Source organism: Bos mutus, chromosome 21 (assembly GCF_027580195.1).
Source record: "Bos mutus isolate GX-2022 chromosome 21, NWIPB_WYAK_1.1, whole genome shotgun sequence".
In the NCBI taxonomy this organism is placed as follows: Eukaryota; Metazoa; Chordata; class Mammalia; order Artiodactyla; family Bovidae; genus Bos; species Bos mutus.
In genome coordinates this window covers 57,423,102-57,442,826 of record NC_091637.1, presented here as the reverse complement: position 1 = coordinate 57,442,826, position 19,725 = coordinate 57,423,102, and the positions used below count along the sequence as shown (strand labels likewise).

Below are 19,725 nucleotides of genomic sequence, written 5' to 3'. Positions count from 1 at the left end.
TATCAGGCAGAGTTAGATGCTTTTATATCATTTATCTCATCATTTATAAAATTCTTATAAAAAATCCTGGGGAGACAATATATTATAATAATTAATGACACACACTCTAGAATTTTACACAGAGAGCAAACTTTAGCTCTCTGTGACTTTGAACATGTGATTTAACATCTCTAGACTTTATTTTCTCCCATGTAAAATGAGGATAACAATGACCTCCATCTCAGTATTTCTGTGAGAATTAAAGAAGATGATGCATGTAAAGCACGTGGCAACAGTAAGCCTCTCATCACTGTTAGTTGTGATCAGCACATCTCTGAAGCTTTAATATCCCCATTCTGCTGCTGAGACAGTTAAGTAGGCAAGTAACTTGCCTAAGGCCATACAGCTATTGAATGGAATTCAAACTCAAATTCGGGGGCAATCTTCCAGAGAGAGAACTGCTCTATAGGGAAGACAGGATTTTAACTGGACTCCAAAGGACTTCATGCTGCGATTTCTGCTAATTCTCAACCTCTATGGTCCTAACTGTTTGGATTATAAAAGTAACACATGTTCAGTGTGTAAAAGGGGCATTTGTAGAAAAGTAAAGATAAGGAAATAAGTCCTCCATATTCCCATCATAACATTTTGATATATTTCTCTTCTTCTTTACACACCAGTTTACTCAGTTGAAATCTTGCACAGACATAATAATACATTTTGTTAAGATAGTAATATCTGAAATTTCCAATGTTATTTAATTCTTCATATAGATCCATCTTAATGGCCACAAGTCAGATTTTATTATATAAAAAGATCTCAATAAATACAATTTTGCATGAAATTTGCATTTGCTTCTTTAAAATAGATTCTGAGGAAAAGAATGACCATATCAAAGATTTTGTGCATTTTGGGGCCCTTTCCCTTATGGATACAAAAATGAATTCATCACATATTAGCTGCCCCTGAGGATAGGAATTATGTTGGCTATCTATATTACCCAAAGGAACCATGTAGTACGTTCCATACAGAAAATCTTAAAGACACTCTTTAAAATAGTACTATTGATTCAGTATTCTTTGCTCTGTATAAATGTTGTTGCCTTGAAACACTAATAATGGATGACTGGGGAGAGAAATATGTCTGTGTTGATACATAATTCATCCTTACTGGTTAAAACAAAAGAAGAAACCTGGATTGAACCTATATAGAAACTTGCTCTTTTATCTAGTAAAGCAGCATGGTAATGGGGCAGTACAGTACTACAGACAAAAAAACTTGAAATCAAGAACCTAGATTCAAGTCTCAAATCGTCCATTAACCAGCTATGTGACCTTGGTCAAGACACTTCATTTCTCTGATCCTATTTCCTTATCTCTATATGAACAGACTAGACTAAATAATATCTTTGCAGTTTTCCATGAGTCTATGCAAGCAAAGTCAAGGTAAAAAGTTACAAGGGATGTGTCTTCTTGGTACACACTGGCAACCCACTCCAGTACTCTTGCCTGGAAAATCCCATGGACGGAGGAGTCTGGTAGGCTGCAGTCCATGGGGCTGCTAAGAGTCGGACACAACTGAGCGACTTCACTTTCCCTTTTCCTTTTCATGTATTGGAGAAGGAAATGGCAACCCACTCCAGTGTTCTTGCCTGGAGAATCCCAGGGATGGGGGAGCCTGGTGGGCTGCCATCTATGGGGTCGCACAGAGTCGGACACGACTGAAGTGACTTAGCAGCAGCAGCAGCAGCAGCAGTAACTACTTGGTACTTCTAGTAACTACGATCCATTGCAATACAAACTATTGCATTACTGCGTATAACGCAGCCTGGAAATGTAGTCAGGAATACAAAAGTGAATAAGACATAGTGCTGGACTTTGTAAAGCTCACAGGTTCACCGAGGAGACGACAGGATAGCTGCTAATACAGAGAGCTCTATCAGGTACTGTGGATCTGACAGAGTGTGGATCTAACAAAGCTGCTATAGGGAATGTGAGCCTTTTTAAAACTGGTGAAAGCAAAAGTTGCTCAGTTGTGTCCAACTTTTTGCAACCCCATGGACTGTATACTCCATGGAATTCTCCAGGCCAACTGGAGTGGGTAGCCTTTCCCTTCTCCAGGGGATCTTCCTAACTCAGGGATCAAACTCAGGTCTCCTGCATTGCACGCAGATTCTTTACCAGCTGAACCACAAGGGAAGCCCACGAATACTGGAGTGGGTTGCCTATTCCTTCTTTAGCAGATCTTCCCACCCCAGGATCTCCTGCATTGTAGGTGGATTCTTTACCAACTGAGCTATAAGTGAAGCCCTGAGCTTTCCATTTTAAAATTGGAATGGAATTCAAATTCTCATCTTGAAGAATGAGAAGGAGTTTAGTCTCCAATAAGGGTATAAAGCATTTCAGGCAAAGGAAATAGCCTAAGCAAAGGCAAGGAAGTATGAAATTAAATAAGATGGTAAATGTATAGCAATTAGCACAATGTCTGCCATATGGTCAGTGCTCAACCAACAGTAGTTGTTGTTTTGATGGTGATGATAATAGTGCTTCTGAAAGTACACAGGGAGCACGCAGATGGGACAAGTTCAGTTTAGTTCAGTTCCGTCACTCAGTCGTGTCCGACTCTCTGCAACCCTATGAACCACAGCACGCCAGGCTTCCCTGTCCATCACCAACTCCTGGAGTTCACCCAAACCCATGTCCATTGAGTCGGTGATGCTATCCAACCGTCTCATCCTCTGTCATCCCCTTCTCCTCCTGCCCTCAATCTTTCCCAGCATCAGGGTCTTTTCAAATGAATCAGCTCTTTGCATTAGGTGGCCAAAGTATTGGAGTTTCAGCTTCAACATCAGTCCTTCCAATGAACACCCAGGACTGATCTCCTTTAGCCAAAGACTAAACTGGAAAGGTGGGCTTGCAAGTTAATGAAGTGCCTTTTTGCATGCTCCATTAAGGAATCAGGACATTATCGTAAAAGAAGGGAGAAGCTATCAAGGATTTTAAGCAAGGAACCCATGCAAAGAGATCTGTGTTTGGAAGGATCATCTAGATCATGGTACTGGGGATGAACAGCCGGACGTGGCCCAGGACTAAGAGAACCGATGATATTGTGATCTATTCGAGTTTTTTCATATTAGGCACTTTCAAAAGGTTGAAAGTGAAGCATTTAGTATGTGATAACTATCTCTTCAGTATCATTACATGCCTGTGGTTGTGGGGTTAAAAAACAACTGAATACCAAGGGGGAATGGAGAGTGGGGATGAATTGGGAGATTGGGATATTGATACCTTTGATACTATGTATAAAATAGATAACTAATGAGAACCTACTGCATAGCTCAGGGAACTGGACTCAATGTGCTGCTGCTGCTGCTAAGTCGCTTCAGTCGTGTCTGACTCTGTGCGACCCCATAGGCGGCAGCCCACCAGGCTCCTCCGTCCCTGGGATTCTCCAGGCAAGAATACTGGAGTGGGTTGCCATTTCCTTCTCCAATGCATGCATGCATGCTAAGTCGTCTCAGTCGTGTCCGACTCTGTACAGCCCTATGGACAGCAGCCCACCAGGCTCCTCCATCCACAGGATTCTTCAGGCAAGAATACTGGAGTGGGCTGCCATTTCCTTCTCCAGGACTCAATGCGCTATGGTGACCTAATTGGAAAGGAAATCCAGAAAAGAGGGGATATACGTATACGCATAGCTGATTCACTTTGCTGTGTAGCAGAAACGAACACAATCTTGTAAAGCAACTATACTCCAATAGAAAGCAATTAAAAAAATAACTGCATAACCAACTAGCTATGTTTTTCTGAAACATACATACCCTTGTGGCATTGGTAGAGGGTATCTTCAAGAGGCAAATCATAATTCTCAAACTGGAGTCTAAAGAACACTGTGAACCGATACAAAAAAACAAAAGTCAGTACTCTTCTTAATACATCTTCTGCTTCATATATTTTCTCCAAGCAAATTTATGTTAGGAAAAACATCTGAAATATATCTGCCTTCTTACAGGTTTCCATGTCATACATTCATGTTTGGAAAAAAAAAGAATTCTTAGCTTTAAAAAATTTAATTAAGCCATTCATTAAACAGTTAAACAATTAAATAATATTAATTGATATTAAATGTGCCCAGTTCTAAAGAAGTAATTTGTGAAAGGCCATGTTGAAATAAAAAACCTATTTAGATCAATTTAAAATCATTAGAGTTATTAATCCAAATAAAGAATGTTTAATCTGTCCTTTCTCTGATAGTAAAAGACATAACAAAAGCCTGGGGGAAAGCAGTAAAATTTCTACAAAGGAAAACCATGCCTCACAAATCAAGTAGCATTGTATTTTGGCATGATTTCACATCAAAATGTACTTTTTAAATAATATGTTTTTGGATTAGGGGGAAAATGTTACAGCAAGAATAAGCAATGATATTATTTAACATGGTTAATGATATTGCAACAGCAGATCTCTGCAGTTGTGTAGAATATTAACCTCTTTAAGATAGTATAAACAAAGTCAGTGGTTCTTCAAATGAGATGTGTGGACTAGCAGCATCTGTATTACCTGGAAACCAGTTGGAATGCAAATGCTCAGGTCACAACCCTACTGAACTGAAAGTTCTCAGAATAAGGCCCAGGAATTAGACTTTAGCAAGTCTGTCAGGGACCATGATACACACTGAAGTTTGAAATCCACTTCTCTAAATTGATGAGAACAAACTACAGAAAGTCTCTCAATGGCTTAATCTTTTCCCCAGAAATTAAATACAAAACAGGATGGTCAGAGGAAGTGCCCAGATAGAATCCAGCAGAGTGAGTTTTTAGATAAATTCTGAAAGCCTTTCACAAGAACCTTCTAAGAAAACCATTGCTCTATTTAATCTTCTCAGTACCCATAGGAGTTGATGTGACATTTACATTACTTTAGACCAGGGGCTGAAAACCAGCTGCTCATCAGGTCCCCATCGTGACCTATGAAGGAAGTCAGGAAATATCCTGGAAAACGTGGGCAGATGAGCAACACAAGGAAGGCATTCTCAAATAATAACTGATCGGAACCCAGTAGCAGCTGATCCCGTTAGAAAGGATGTGCTTTCTAGTTCTCAAGAATCTCAATTCTCCTTCTCATCTCACTCCACTCTACTCGTTTACCTTGTAGTCAGGCTCCTTTTGGACAGGGCTGACTGCTATAAATTAGGCTTACAAATTTGCCATGCCCGCCCCTCACCCCTTCTCTACTAGTGTGCGGCTCTTAAGCAATGAATGGCCCTGACTGGCTCTCTAGTCCTAGAGAGGATCCATGTGGTCTTGTTAAAATGCATACACTTGTATTCCTAAGTGTATCTGTACAGTAGCTATAAACATCCTTTGCCTGGATCTATTCAACTACTTCAGATTCTGGATAGACGAGGATCAGAGAACATGAGAGATGCTAAAGATCTCAGTAATCCTGCTTTTCACAGTAATTTCAGACTCAGAAAGCAGAACACACCAAGCTAAGGGTCCCTGAATTATCATCCCTACAGACATTATTGAAGGTCATATTTTCCAAATCTGCCAGTTAAGAAAAATGTATTATCAGAGATGGTTGGATTTAAAAAAAAAAAAATGTTACATGTATGTAATACTCATTTCAAAAGTGGTGCTGCCAACATGTAACTTCACTTGGCAGATCAACAAGTGATTTATTTTGTTGTGAGTTGAGTATTTTCATTCTGTGATCTGGATAAAGCACAAAAAGCTTGTGGAACCCATGAGGTTCAAAGACACAACAGTGGTCACCACCAGCCGCCTCTTTTCTCCCTGCGATGGAGACCTGAATGCCTTCAAATCACTCTTGTCTGAGAGTGACTCCAAGATCCCACTAGTGGAGAGGACACTAGTCAGAGACTTGAGTTCTGATCTTTCCACTGCCTCTATCTCTCTGAATTCGCAGTTCTCCGTCTGGAAAATGGGAGTATTAAACAGGATGGTGTTTATAGGTCTCTTCCAGTTTTAACAGTATACAATTCTGTGTTTCCATTGAATGGGCTCATGTTGAAAATGTTCCTTAGGCTACCAGATTTCCGGCTAGATAATTGTGTGGTATTCTTGGAGGGTGGCATGGCCTTGGGTAGGGAGTGACGGTGGGGACGAGCATAAAGCCGTCAAACAGAAATGTCATCTTGGTCTTGCAAGTACTTTATTCACAAACACAAAATTTTAGACAATTCTCTAAAATTGAAGCTTGACATTATATGTCTGGTCTCCTTTCTTATGAAACTATTTACTTACAAATTTATTTAATATCCATTTGAGAACGTTTTCTAGATAAACACAATCTACTAATGTCTTCCTGAACTTTTTATTTTTTCATCAACTGGAAACATGAAATCACTAAGTCAGAATGACTGAATATTACTGTCAATACTGCAACATTTGGAGAGAAAATCTCAATAACACTTTCTACTCTGTGGCTAACAAAGATTCCTTCTAGCCCTTTACAAAACATTAAATCTGCCTAGGCCAGGTGGCCTGCAAACAGTAAGGAAGTGATTTGAAATGAAATCCAGGGTTCAGCTTACCTTCAGAGGTAAAACACAAGGCAGCTTGGCAAAAAATGTCTGAAACTGATTGCTGATCGTGGTCCAGAGGCTACTGGGAGCATCCATGGGCAGAGCTTCCATGAAGGTGGCAATGTTTTCCAAACAGCGTATCATAGCACCCCCTGCTGGTAAATTCTTTTTGTTATTTAGACCCTAAAAACACAAAAGCATAGGCAATCAACTGCTGAAATGGTGTGGGAATTCAGACAGCTGTTTGGGGAAGATCAGTTTTTAAAAAATCATATACTCACGTTAAAAACGTGTTGTGTGTAAGCTTTGTACCCGGCAGGAGTACAGAGAAAAATGGACTAATCTACAGAAACTTGGGGGTAGGGGTAATTGTGATTTTTGACTCAGTGAGGAAAGGTAAAACATGAGCAGGAAACTGGAAATATCTTCCCAGGATCTACAATTGGCATGGTCAGGTGTTCAGAAGACAGAGTGAATGATGCTTGCTAGTATCTCTACCAGCAGTAATTAACACACACACAAACTCTCCATGGCTGTTCCTCTTACTCCAAATTTGAATTTCAGGAAACTTACCCATTTTCTTAAAAAACTTCCCTGGTGGCTCAGACAGTAAAGAATCTGCCTGCAATGCAGGAGACCCAGATTCAATCCCAGGGTTGGGAAAATCCCCTGGAGAAGGGAATGGCAACCCACTCCAGTATCCTTGCCTGGAAAGTTCCCAGGACAGAGGAGCTTGGAGAGCTATAGTCCATGGGGTCACAAAGAGTCGGACATGACTGAGTAAGTAACACACACATTATAGGAACAGCAAAGTCCCCAAGGCAAGCCGCCAACCATCCAAGTTAACTAAAAGAGTTAATAAGTGGAGGAAGAGAGACAGACTCCAAGTTACGTGATACAATGAATAAGCTGTGGAGGTGAGAACTGACTTCAGGTCTTGAGATACAGAAAATAGGCAGACTTTGAACCCAGATCCTGAGATAAACAAAGCTGTGAAGCTGAAATATGAATCTAAAGTCACATAATGTAGTGCACATGGCTTTATCCACCACACATTTTGGAAGCTGAAAGTGAGTGCTCAGAGGCTGGCATCCACCCCTTAGTGGAGGGGTCCAGAAGCTTTAAGTACATCCACACTAAACAGCAGTGTCCAACTGACTTTCTATACATTGGTCATTTTTATCTTTTAAGCTTTTACATATTAAATTATTCAGCATCTAATTTAACATTTAAATTTTTAATATTTAAATTAAATGACTTTGAATTTCTTTCTCAGAAGCGATTTCAACAAGGGCTTAGAGTGTCGACAAGGCAAACCTACCTCCAAGAGCTGGCTGAGAGCAGCAATAGAGCTCAGCTCGTTGAAGTCCATCAGAGATGTGGCCAAGGTCCGTAAAAAAGTCCCATCTGGAAAGTCAATGGTCAGATTTAGCAGTGTTCACGTTTCAGCAACTAGCCATGTCTGTGGTGTCAGCCTCCCCCGTGGATGAATTACCTTTGATGGTGCTCTGGAACAGCTGTGGGAAGATGCCATTGGGAGCCAGCTGATGGAAGATACAGCGCAGGAACTGCTTGGCCACCCCAGCTGCATTGCCAGGGACCATCATGCTGAGGTTGAGCAGAGAGAGAAAAGAACAAGGAATCTTGGAGCATCGAGCATGAGTTCAGATACTTATTTACGTATTTATTCACATGCACAACCGTCCTCTTATGGAATAACTCATTGTCACTTGCATTAATGAAATGAAATATTCTAGTCACATGGAATCACTATTAACAATAAGCTTTTAGAAAGAAGGAACCAGGTAATGCCAGAGTTGGTCTCAGACTAATTCCAGCCACCCCGCTGGAATGGCTGGATGCGGGTTCCCAGGTCCAGAGAGAAAAGGTGACCTGCAAAGACCCTGATGCTGGAAAAGATGGAAGGCAAAAGATGGAAGGGTGGCAGAGGATGAGATGGTTAGCTAGCATCACTGACTCAGTGGACACCAATTTGAGCAAACTCCAGGAGAGAGTGGAGGACAGAGGAGCCTGGAGTCCATGGGGTCACAAAGAACTGGACATGACTTGGTGGCTAAACAACAACAACAAAGGTTACAAGTCCAGAGGGTCGCAGAGACAGGACTAGAATTCAGGATGAGGATTATCAGTAAGATTCTCCCATAAAGTGGCATTGGCTATGAGAGTGAGCACCTCCAAGGAAGAATGCAGGGAGAGAGATGTTCATTCCTATTGGAAGAGCAGGCACATTTTCTTGGGGCCTCTGAACTGATACTTGTAAAAAGGTTAGGACTTTGATATATCCAGTTTTCCCCTTTACCCTCTACACCACCTCTGCATGTCAAAACAGGGAGCCAAGAGATGATTATGTGCCCTTTCCCTTTAGACCAAAGTATCAGAAAAGGGACTTCCCTGAAAGTCCAGGAGTTAAGACTCCTCTCTTCCACTGCAGGGAGCACGGGTTCAACCCCTGGCCAGGAAACTCCGATTTCACATGCTGCACATGCTAATTGCTCGGTCATGTCCAACTCTTTGCGATCCCATGGGCTGTAGTCCACCAGGTTCCTCCATCCATAGGATTCTCCAGGCAAAAATACTGGAGTGGGTAGCCATTTCCTTCTCCAAGGGATCTCCCTGACCCAGGAATCGAACCCCTGTCTCCTGCATTGCAGGCAGATTCTTTACTATCTGAGCCACTGGGGAAGCCCCACATGCTGTATGGTGTGACCAAAAATAAATAAATAAATGAGATTAAAACATTAAAAATCTCACAAAGTATCAGAAAGGACATTTCCAGAGGTGATTCTGGCTGAGTGGCTGAAAGGAAGAAAGAGGAAATCAAAGAGCCCAGACAGATAACTCATAAAAAGTCCCTCTTACTTAAATTGTTCTTTCTGCCTGTCTACCCTGATATGCTGGTTCAAACTTGTAGGTCAGAAACATTCTTCAGGAAGAAATGACACCAAGTTTTCACAAACTCTTTCAAAAATTAGAGGAAGGAACCCTTCCCAGTTTATTTTATGAGGCTAGCAAAGCCCTAAAGCTAAAATCACATAAAGCATTACAAACAAAACAAAATAAAACAGAACGAAAACCAAGAAGGAACATAAAAGAAATAAAAAGAAAAAGGACAAACCAATAGTCTTCATGGACATTGAATCCAACTGTACATGCATAAGAAGAACGATTGACCATGACCAAATAATTTACCCCAAGAATGTAAGAATGACTTGATATTCAAAACTCAGTTAATGGAATTTAATATCTTAAAGAAAAAAGTGCAAAACACATACCATTATTTAAGTGCCTTTGGCAAAATTCAACATAAATTCATGATAAAAAAAATTCTCAGAAAAAAACTAGAAATAACTAGAAATAGGAGGAATCATCCTGTCTGGGTAAGAGCACTTATGAAAACCTATAGTAAACACAATTAATTGTGAGATAACAAATGTTTTTCTTGTCAGATTAGGAACAAGGCAAGGATGCTCAATCACATCTTTATTATTGTACTGGAGGTCCTAGTCATTGCAATAGGATAACAAAAAAAGGTATAAAAAATCAGAAAGGGGTAAAACTGTCGCTATTTACAGATGACATGATTTTTTACATACAAGTATGTTTACATTTCAAGGAATCTAAAAAGCAGCTATTACAACTAAGTGAATTTAGTTTATTACAGTACAATGTTAAAAAAAATAGTATATTTGTATATCAGCAGCAGAAAGTAAGAAAATAAGAAAACTTTTTAAATTCTGTTTACACTGGCTTTAAAAAAAATATTCCTGGTAGTAAATTTAACAGAAGTTATGCAAGATCTCTACAGTGAAAGCCACAAAACACTGCTGACAGAAACAAAGACTAAATGAAATGAAAGTATATACTATGTTTATGAATTAAAAGATAATATTTTTATAGGGGCATTTATCCTCAGATTGACTTATAGTTTGAAGACAGTCCTAGCAGGCTTTTTCTCCCTGGATTGAAAAGCTTATTCTAAAATTTATATGGAAACATAAAGAATCTAGAATATCCAAACTAATCTTGAAAAGGACGACCAAAGTTGGAAGATTCACACCATCTGACTTCACGACTTACTCTACAGCTACAGTGACCAGCACAGCGTGGTGACGGTGTAATGTACGGATCAGTGAAAAAGACCAAGAACCTGGAAGTTTTGCTGTTGTTCAGTCGCTGAGTCGTGTCCAGCTCTTTGCGACCCCATGGACTGTAGCCTGTCAGGTTCCTCTGTCCATGGGATTCTCTGGGCAAGAATACTAGAGTGGGGTTGCCATTTCCTATTCCAGGGAATCTTCCCAAACCAGGGATCAAAAATGCGTCCCCTGAACAGCCTGCATTGGCAGGAGAATTCTTTACCACTGAGCTACCTGGGAAGCCCTTGGGATATGTGGGCGTATGCATGTGCTGCTTCCTCCACCAGGAACATTTTTTTGATAAATTGCTGTGTGGAGCACTCTCCTACTATCTTATGTTTTGTTTAAATATCATTTGCTCAGAAAAGCTACTATAGCTAAAATACCACCTCCACCCCTCTCCATCTCCTGGGCTTTCTTGATTATTTTTCATAGAATTTAGTACTAAATGATATTAAATTATCAGGGGTTTTTTGTTGTTGTTAATTAGCTCATTGTCTGCCTCCTCAACTAGAATCTAAGTTTCACGAGAGCCAGGATTTGCTCTTTTGTTCACTAGGGTATCCTCAGTTGCCAGCAGTCACTCTATAAATAGTTGCTGAATAGGTAGCACTCTGGCTTGGAAAATCCCATGGACAGAGGAGCCTGGTGGGCTGCAGTCCATGGGGTCGCTAAGAGTCGGACACGACTGAGCGACTTCACTTTCACTTTTCACTTTCATACATTGGAGAAGGAAATGGCAGCCCACTCCAGTGTTCTTGCCTGGAGAATCCCAGGGACAGGGGAGCCTGGTGGGCTGCCGTCTCTGGGGTCGCGCAGAGTCGGACACGACTGAAGCGACTTAGCATAGCATAGGTAGCACTAATGGTAAGGAATTTGGGTTCCCCTGGTAGCTCAGCCGGTAAAGAATCCACCTGCAATGCAGGAGACACCAGTTCGATCCCTGGGTCAGGAAGATCTGCTGGAGAAGGGATAGGCTACTGACTCCAGTATTCTGGCCTGAAGAATTCCATGGACTGTATGGTCCATGGAGTTGCAAAGAGCTGGACATGACTGAGCAACTTTCACTTTTAGTGGTAAAGAACCTGCCTGCCAATTCAGGAGACGTGATATCAAGGAAGCAGGTTTGATCCCTGGGTGGGAAGATCCCCTGGAGGAGGGCATGGCAACTTACTCCAGTATTCTCGCCTGGAGAATCCCATGGACACAGGAGCCTGGTGGGCTACCTTATGGATATAGGGTTGCAAAGTGTCGGACACGCACGACTGAAGCAACTTAGCATGCACGCACACAGGCACATACAAGCCTTAATATTCTTTCTGTTCATAGCATTTAGCAGCTTACAATCACAAACTCATGCAAATATTTAATTCATGTTTGCCTCTCAGACAGACTTTAAGCCCCTCAAAGGCAGGAATCATGTCAGTTTTGCCCCCAGTAGAAACCTAAGTATCTAGCACGCTGCCTGATACAGAGTGGACTTAAAAGTATTTGTTGACTAAAATGAGTGAATAAATGAAGGTGTGAATGCAAAATGAATGTGTGCTCTCTGGAGTTGCAACCGAACGTAACAATATTCGTCTCATGGTAATCACACTTGTGTTTTAGAAATGGATGAACGTGCACAGGGACAAAAGGAAAGTGAGCTTTGCCTCACTGAAGGAGCTTACCTTTCTGCTTGATTAGAAAAAGTCATGCTGGAGGCCAATCTAGGGAGTAAAGTAAACAGAGTCACATGAGTGTCATGCTTTCATGATGAAATGCAAGAGTACTGTATGCCCCACTGCAGCTCCCACTTAGATGGGGGGCATGTAAAACCATTGACAATTCCCTTGAGCAGGGACAGAAGACCCATTCAGGGGTCAGTCTCCAGGTTCAGCTTACTCCAGTTTCTGAACTCTGCTTTCTACATCAAATTAGATATTTCCGTGGTGAGGCATACAGTTGAGTTAGTTGACTATCACCCAGCCAATCTACAAGCATGTTCTTTGCAACCAAATCTAACAGATGTCAGAACAGTATTTGACCTAGTCCACCCCTATACTGAAAGTGAAAGTTGCTCAGTCGTGTCCCACTCTTTGGGACCCCATGGATTATACAGTCCATGGAATTCTCCAGGCCAGAATACTGGAGTGGGTAGCCTTTCCCTTCCCCAGGGGATCTTCCCAACTCAGGGATTGAACCCAGGTCTCCCACATTGCAGGCAGATTCTTTACCCGCTGAGCCACAGGGCAAGCACAAGAATCCTGGAGTGGGTACCTATCCTTTTGGCAGTGGATCTTCCGGACCCACGAATCAACTGGGGTCTCCTGCTTGCAGGTGGACTCTTTACCAACTGGGCTATGACGGAAGCCCTATCCCCATTTTAACTCGACTCAAAATTCATTTCTTTGTATAACTGATTCACTTGGCTGTAGAGCAGAAACTAACTCAACACTGTAAAGCAACTATTCTCTAATAAGAATTAATTGAAACAATTCATTGCTTTGTATACAACTTCTGAAACCTAATCACAAATAAGCCACAAACTGTAAAAACCTCTAGAAGATAGTAAAATGTGTAATAAAGGAATTTGTCAGCTAACTGTTAAGTTGAAATGACATCTTGGGAAGAGAAATTTTTTAGGTTAAGTAATCAATATGCTAAGTTGCTTCAATTGTGTCCGACTCTTTGTGACCCTACAGATAAATAGCCTGCCTCTGTCCGTGGGATTCTCCAGGCAAGAATACTGGAGTGGGTGGCCATGCCCTCCACCAGGGGATCTTCCCCACCCAGGGATCAAACCTGAGTCTTTTATGTCTCCTGTATTAGCAGATGGGTTCTTTACCACTAGCACCACCTGCTGCGCTGCTGCTAAGTCGCTTCAGTCGTGTCTGACTCTGTGCGACCCCAGAGACGGCAGCCCACAAGGCTCCCCCGTCCCTGGGATTCTCCAGGCAAGAACACTGGAGTGGGTTGCCATTTCCTTCTCCAATGCATGAAAGTGAAAAGTGAAAGTGAAGTCACTCAGTCGTGTCCTACTCCTAGCGACCCCATGGACTGCAGCCCACCAGGCTCCTCCATCCATGGGATTTTCCAGGCAAGAGTACTGGAGTGGGTTGCCATTGCCTTCTCCTGGGAAGTCCCAATTATATGGTTCCATATAAATGGAAATACTCTAGATGTATAGAAAGAAAAAGAGTGTACTAAATTGATGGGTTTAGTAAAACATGTCTTGATCAGTAAGATATTGAAGAAACAAACATGGATAATGCTAAAATTTTATTTAACACCGTAACAATGAATCGCATTCAGACTGCATTTGGAAAGGAACAGAGGGTCCAGCACCAGTAACACCAGACACCATTCCCAGTTGGCTCTTTCACACTAATGACACTACAGTGAGTAGGTAAGCACTGGCAAATGAAATAAATAGTAAAGAAGGGTGCAGTCAACGTGATCTTGAAGGCTGCATCTAGAAAAAGGGGTGAGTAAATTAAGAGGGATCTAAGTAGAGAGCAAAAAAATGAAATCATATAGAAAGTCTTGTGTGATAAAATGGATGTGCCAATACAATATTGTAAAGTTTAAAAATAAAATAAAATAAAATGGATGTGCTGAATACACACACTCTTAGAACATGCTGGAAATAGTTCCTGTGGGACTAAAATAAATAAATTAAGTGTTCATAAATCCACATTACCTCATTCGGAATTGAGTCATGCTAGTCTGATGTGGAGAAGGCAATGGCACCCCACTTCAGTACTCTTGCCTGGAAAATCCCATGGACAGAGGAGCTCAGTAAACTGCAGTCCATGGGGTCGCTAAGAGTCGGACACGACTGAGCGACTTCAGTTTCACTTTTCAGTTTCATGCATTGGAGAAGGAAATGGCAACCCACTCCAGTGTTCTTGCCTGGAGAATCCCAGGGACGGGGGAGCCTTGTGGGCTGCTGGCTATGGGGTCGCACAGAGTCGGACACGACTGAAGTGACTTAGCAACAGCAGCAGCAGTCTGATGCTGGGAGGGATTGGGGGCAGGAGGAGAAGGGGACGACAGAGGATGAGACGGCTGGATGTCATCACTGACTCGAAGGATGTGAGTCTGAGTGAACTCCGGGAGTTGGTGATGGACAGGGAGGCCTGGCGTGCTGCGATTCATGGGGTCGCAAAGAGTCGGACATGACTGAGCTACTGAACTGAACTGAACTGAGGAACCCCTAAACCAGGTGACTACTCAATCTGCTTTATCAGTAGTTCTAGCTGCTAAGAATCATGGCAGCTTGCTTTAACGCTCTCTCTGTCTCTTGCTTGTCTGTCCAAAGGAGGTAGAGATTTACTTTTTTTGTTTTGGCTTGGGGTGTTTTTGGCCGTGCCCTGAAGCATGTGGGACCTTAGTTCCCCAAACAGTGATGGAAGACATGCCCCTTGCAGTGAAGTGCATGATTAACCACTGGACCACCATTTGTACACTTAAGTATCTAAAAATATATCTGCACTGTTTTCTTCAAAGTTTGTGTGTTTCTATCCTAACAGTTGCCAATGCTTGAACACAGTTTATTCTCTCTTATGTTAAAACAAACAAAAACAAAATAAAAACCCCTCTATGTATCTATTATAATAACAGATCATCTATTTCAAGGAGATAGTAGAAGACCAGAGCAATAATTCTGTCTGTTCTAAAACTGAAAAGTATTAATAATAGGAATTATGCATTTGCATTAATAAAAACTTCCAATTTCACAAGTCTTACTCATAGCTGGTATAACATTTATTCCATGTTTATTATGATTAGGTAAAGTCAAGGGCTTAAATGAAATAATTCATCTTTTCTTATCTCTCTGTGTTCATCACTTACTTCACACATTGGCTATTTCTAAGTATTAGAGGTGGAATAGTTACCCCATCTCTGATTATATACTCTTAAGGTATTCCCTGGTAGCTTAGCTAGTAAAAACTCCGCTGCAATGCAGGAGACTCTGGTTTGATTCCTGGGTTGGGAAGATCCCCTGGAGAAGGGATAGGCTACCCACTTGAGTATTCTTGGGCTTCCCTCGTGGCTCATGGTTCAGTTCCTGGCTGGGAAGATCCCCTGGAGGGCATGGCAACCCACTCCACTATTCTTGCCTAGAGAACCCCCATGGCAGAGGAGCCTGGTGGGTTATAGTCCATGGGGTTGCAAAGAGTTGGACACAACTGAGTGACTAAGCACAGCACAAAATATACACATCTAAGGGGATTTTAACGCTTCCCTGTTTAACTTGAAATCATCTTTTTTTTTTTTTTCATTAGAAACATTAAATTTTAGCTCCATTAATATTTATTCTCTTTCCTCCATCAAATACCAGGAATTTGAGGTTTCCCTTGTGGTCCAGTAGTTGAGAGTCTGTCTTACAATGCAGGAGACATGGGTTCGATTCGTGGTCTTAGAATACAACCACCTGCCGTGGGGCAACTCCACCCATGTCCCACAAATACTGAGCCTCTGCCCTAGAGTCTGTGCTCTGCAACCAGAGAAGCCACCACAATGAGAAGCCCTCAAGCTGCAACCAGAGAAAGCCTGCATGCAGCAACAAAGACCCAGACATTTTTAAAAGCTTTTATTTAAAAAAATACCAGGAATCTGTAGAATCCAGTTTTTTCTCTAACCTCCTTCATAGAGACTTTTCCCTAAGAAATCATTTCCATCCTGAACTCCCATAGCACTCAGCACACACACTCAGCACAGCTCTTAATGATCTCCCATCTTTTATGGCTACTCAGTTTTGCCACACATCACGGTCCTCTTCAACAACTAAGCCACAAAGCGCTTAAAGGCAAGAGTTAGGCGGGTGTGATGCCTGCAGCCTAGAGACCTTGCTCTCTGCTAGCACAGGCTGCACACGATATTCATTTGCTGCTGTTTCGGCACTAAGTCATGTCTGACTCCTGTTGACCCCATGGACTATAGCCCAAAAGGCTTCTCTGTCCATGGGATTCTCCAGGCAAGAATACTGAAGTGGGTTACCATTTCCTTTTCCAGAGGATCTTCCAAGCCAGGGATTGAACCCTTGACTCCTGCCACATGTCCTGCATTACAGCAGGTGTTCTTACTGCTCAACTACCAAGGAAGCCCCAGTACATTCACGTGGAATCTAGTACAGTCCTCTCCTGTGCATTGTGTATGCTAGAACTACACTTTGTTACTGAGTTTGAACTCTACTTCCATGAAATATAACACTTTTCTTCTAATGTCCTATGTACTAAATGGAATTTTCTTTATATGAAAATTCTCTGAGCAGCTAAGTTTTAATCAGTCAGGCTGAAGGCTCTATTCCCCAAATGTGTGCCTCCTTCCTTTTTCCGAGTCAGAAGTATAAAACTGCTATACTTCCATTTATCCCTTCATAGGACAGTGCCCCAAGTTGCATAATGAAGTGAGCCACCCCCAGATTACAAAGTGCCTGGAAAACCCATCTTAAAACAGACAGAGAGAGGTAATAATATCTAAAAGTTACAACGTGTTTAGTGTGAGGAATTCACAGTTGTGAGTGCTGTGACACACACTGGCTCACATAGTAACAGGGAACAAGGAACCAGTAGAGTCTTCTCAGTGCAGTTTCCTCTGGCTCCACTCTGATACTGTGACTTGTGACCCTGCATGGCTGTAGAATTCAACCAAAAATTTGCTCCCTTTGGTTTGTGAAATTAGTCTGAGTTGATCCCACAGATATTAAGCATCTGTAAGGTTACAGAATGTTTCACCTTGAACTGACAAGGTTAATAGACTAAGGCTCCTTTCTACCAATCAAAACAGAAGCTGACATTCACCTTCCCACAGACTGCATGATGTCCAGCAACAAGGGGGCTGCCAAGTCTGGGCTTAAGTGGATGAACGTGGACAGGACCACAATGGCCAGCCCCAGGGTTTCCTCATCGTACTCTTCAAGAATGGCCCCACAGTCATGGCATCTGCAAAGAAACGGAGGAGTGCTTTCCATGAGAGCTGACAATGGTTTCAAGATATAAGCGCGTATAGCCTTTTTTTTTTTTTTTTGGTGAGAGTTGGAAAAATCCCCAAAAGGAGGTCAGTGGTCCCTTTTTAATAATAAATAGGACACTCAAACACTAGTCTCACCTTAGACACAGAAGTAGCACACACAGAAGAGACCGTGAAGTTTCCTCTGATCACTGAAAATGGTCTTTCAACTCATAGCTATCTGGTCTATACAAGCAATATTGATTCATTTTACAAGAAGTACCAATTGGACTAATAATTTGAGGTTTCTGGTTGAGGGATTTTATATATGTGAAATTATTTCCAGGGATAATCAATAAGCAGATTTTTTTTCATTGGTTGAAATTAAAAGTGAAAAATGTCTAGACACAAATAGAAGCCTTCCTAAACTTTCAGATCTAAAAATGTCCTATTTGTGAGTGAAAGAATAGTCAATAGAACCCTATAGAAAACCTCACTCAGATCAGTTTTATGAACTCACCACCTACTGAGTATAGTCTATAAAAACACAATGGCCCTTGCTCTTAAGGAACTTCCAACTTGTTGCTCTTCACACTATCTAAGGTAGGTTCAGTTAATTTCATCTCAATGAAAGCAGAGCTCTTTTTTTCAGCTGCGGCTGGGCAGCTTTATAAAGTGAAGGGAAGTCTACTAGGAAAAGCAAAGGGAGCAGAACTACGATTGCTACTGTGACTTTCTATCTGAAAACTTTCTAAAATACGTGTGTATGTGCATGAATGTGTGTGTATAAATATATATATGTCATCCTTACAAAGTGACTTTTTTAAAATACAAAGTTCACTTTTGTAACTAAAAAATAGATATCAGATTGGCCCAAAAGTTTGTTCGCGTTTTTCCATAAGCTATTATGGAACCCAGTGAATCGAGTTCCCCCAACAAAGGCAACCGGGAAGACAACTAGGAAAGATTGAGACTTGGAGGAGGACACAAAACGGAGGAAATTATACCAAAGAAGGAGCTAAGAAGAGCCCTCCACAACCAAGTAGGTGCTCCCCATGTGGACATTCTAAGGCAGCTGTTCGAGATAGGCCTTTCCCTTCTACTGTAATGATAGCCAGCTATGACCAGCCGCAAGGATCCTCACGCACCTCCTCCAACCTCACCTTCCTCCCTTTTTATCACAAACTTACTCAATTTGTCACTTGGCTCACCTTTACCAGGAAGCCTCCTCAGCCCAAGAGAGATCTCTCCAAGCTTGAAATCCTACACGTCTTATTCTTTATCATACTTACTGAACAACATTTATATGCCAGGCAATGTAAAGGGAGCTCAGACTACAAAATACAGAGGAAGGAGTCCAAGTCGCTAAGGAACTCACAGTCTATTACAAAACATGTGTACAAACAACTAAACAATTAAAATATAGTGTGCCAAGTGGTAGAATAGAGAGATATATCAAATACTATGGAAACCTGGAGAATTGCATGATGCATTTTGCCTTGTGAAATTAGAGAAACTTTGCCTTAAGCTGGATTTTGATGTATGAGCAGGAGTTCACCAGGCAGAGAAAGTACAGAGAGAAGGGCACCCATGAATTTGTGGAGGAGAGAAAGAGTTCCGGTGGTTAAGTCCATACATTCATAACCTGAAGGGCCTTTTACAATAAGCTAAAGCATTTGGATTCCGTAAGAAATCTTGGGATAGTGAAGGCAGACAAACAAGAGGCAACATAGCCAATCTGAGATTCAGAGAATGGATCTTGCCAGCAGGATGGGAAAAAGAATCAAGCCTCAAACTTAGTCCCACCCTAACAATTTAGAATCTCTGGTTGGGGGATTTTATTGGTGTGAAGTTGTTGCTAGGAATAATCAGTAAGTGGACATCACTTGCATAAATCCAAACAGAAAAAAAAAAAAAAAAAAATGCCTTGGCATAAACGAAAGCTGCTCATACAATGCTGCATTTCTAAAATAACAACACTCACGGCTACAGCCATTTGAAGAACAAATTATGACTTAAAAGCATAGTATGCTCCTCTGATATTTTCTCACACCCGTGGAGAGCCAACTCTCAAATCCTGTAAACAGTGAAGAAAATAACTGTGAGT

The 19,725-nt window shown here is 41.5% G+C and overlaps 1 protein-coding gene across 3 annotated transcripts in view; it reads right to left on the bottom strand.

Annotated features, from left to right (window-relative positions):
• The window catches only part of UNC79 (unc-79 homolog, NALCN channel complex subunit), a 211,751-nt gene that overhangs the window by 44,739 nt on the left and 147,287 nt on the right, over positions 1–19,725 (bottom strand). For all 3 annotated transcript variants that reach the window (XM_070358461.1, XM_070358463.1, XM_070358462.1), the window contains 6 exons: positions 17,471–17,611; positions 12,353–12,391; positions 8,024–8,136; positions 7,850–7,935; positions 6,538–6,711; positions 3,800–3,868 (listed from right to left, as the gene is read on the bottom strand). In XM_070358461.1, the coding sequence (XP_070214562.1) occupies positions 3,800–3,868; positions 6,538–6,711; positions 7,850–7,935; positions 8,024–8,136; positions 12,353–12,391; positions 17,471–17,611 (622 nt within the window). The remainder of the gene's footprint in view (positions 1–3,799; positions 3,869–6,537; positions 6,712–7,849; positions 7,936–8,023; positions 8,137–12,352; positions 12,392–17,470; positions 17,612–19,725) is intronic.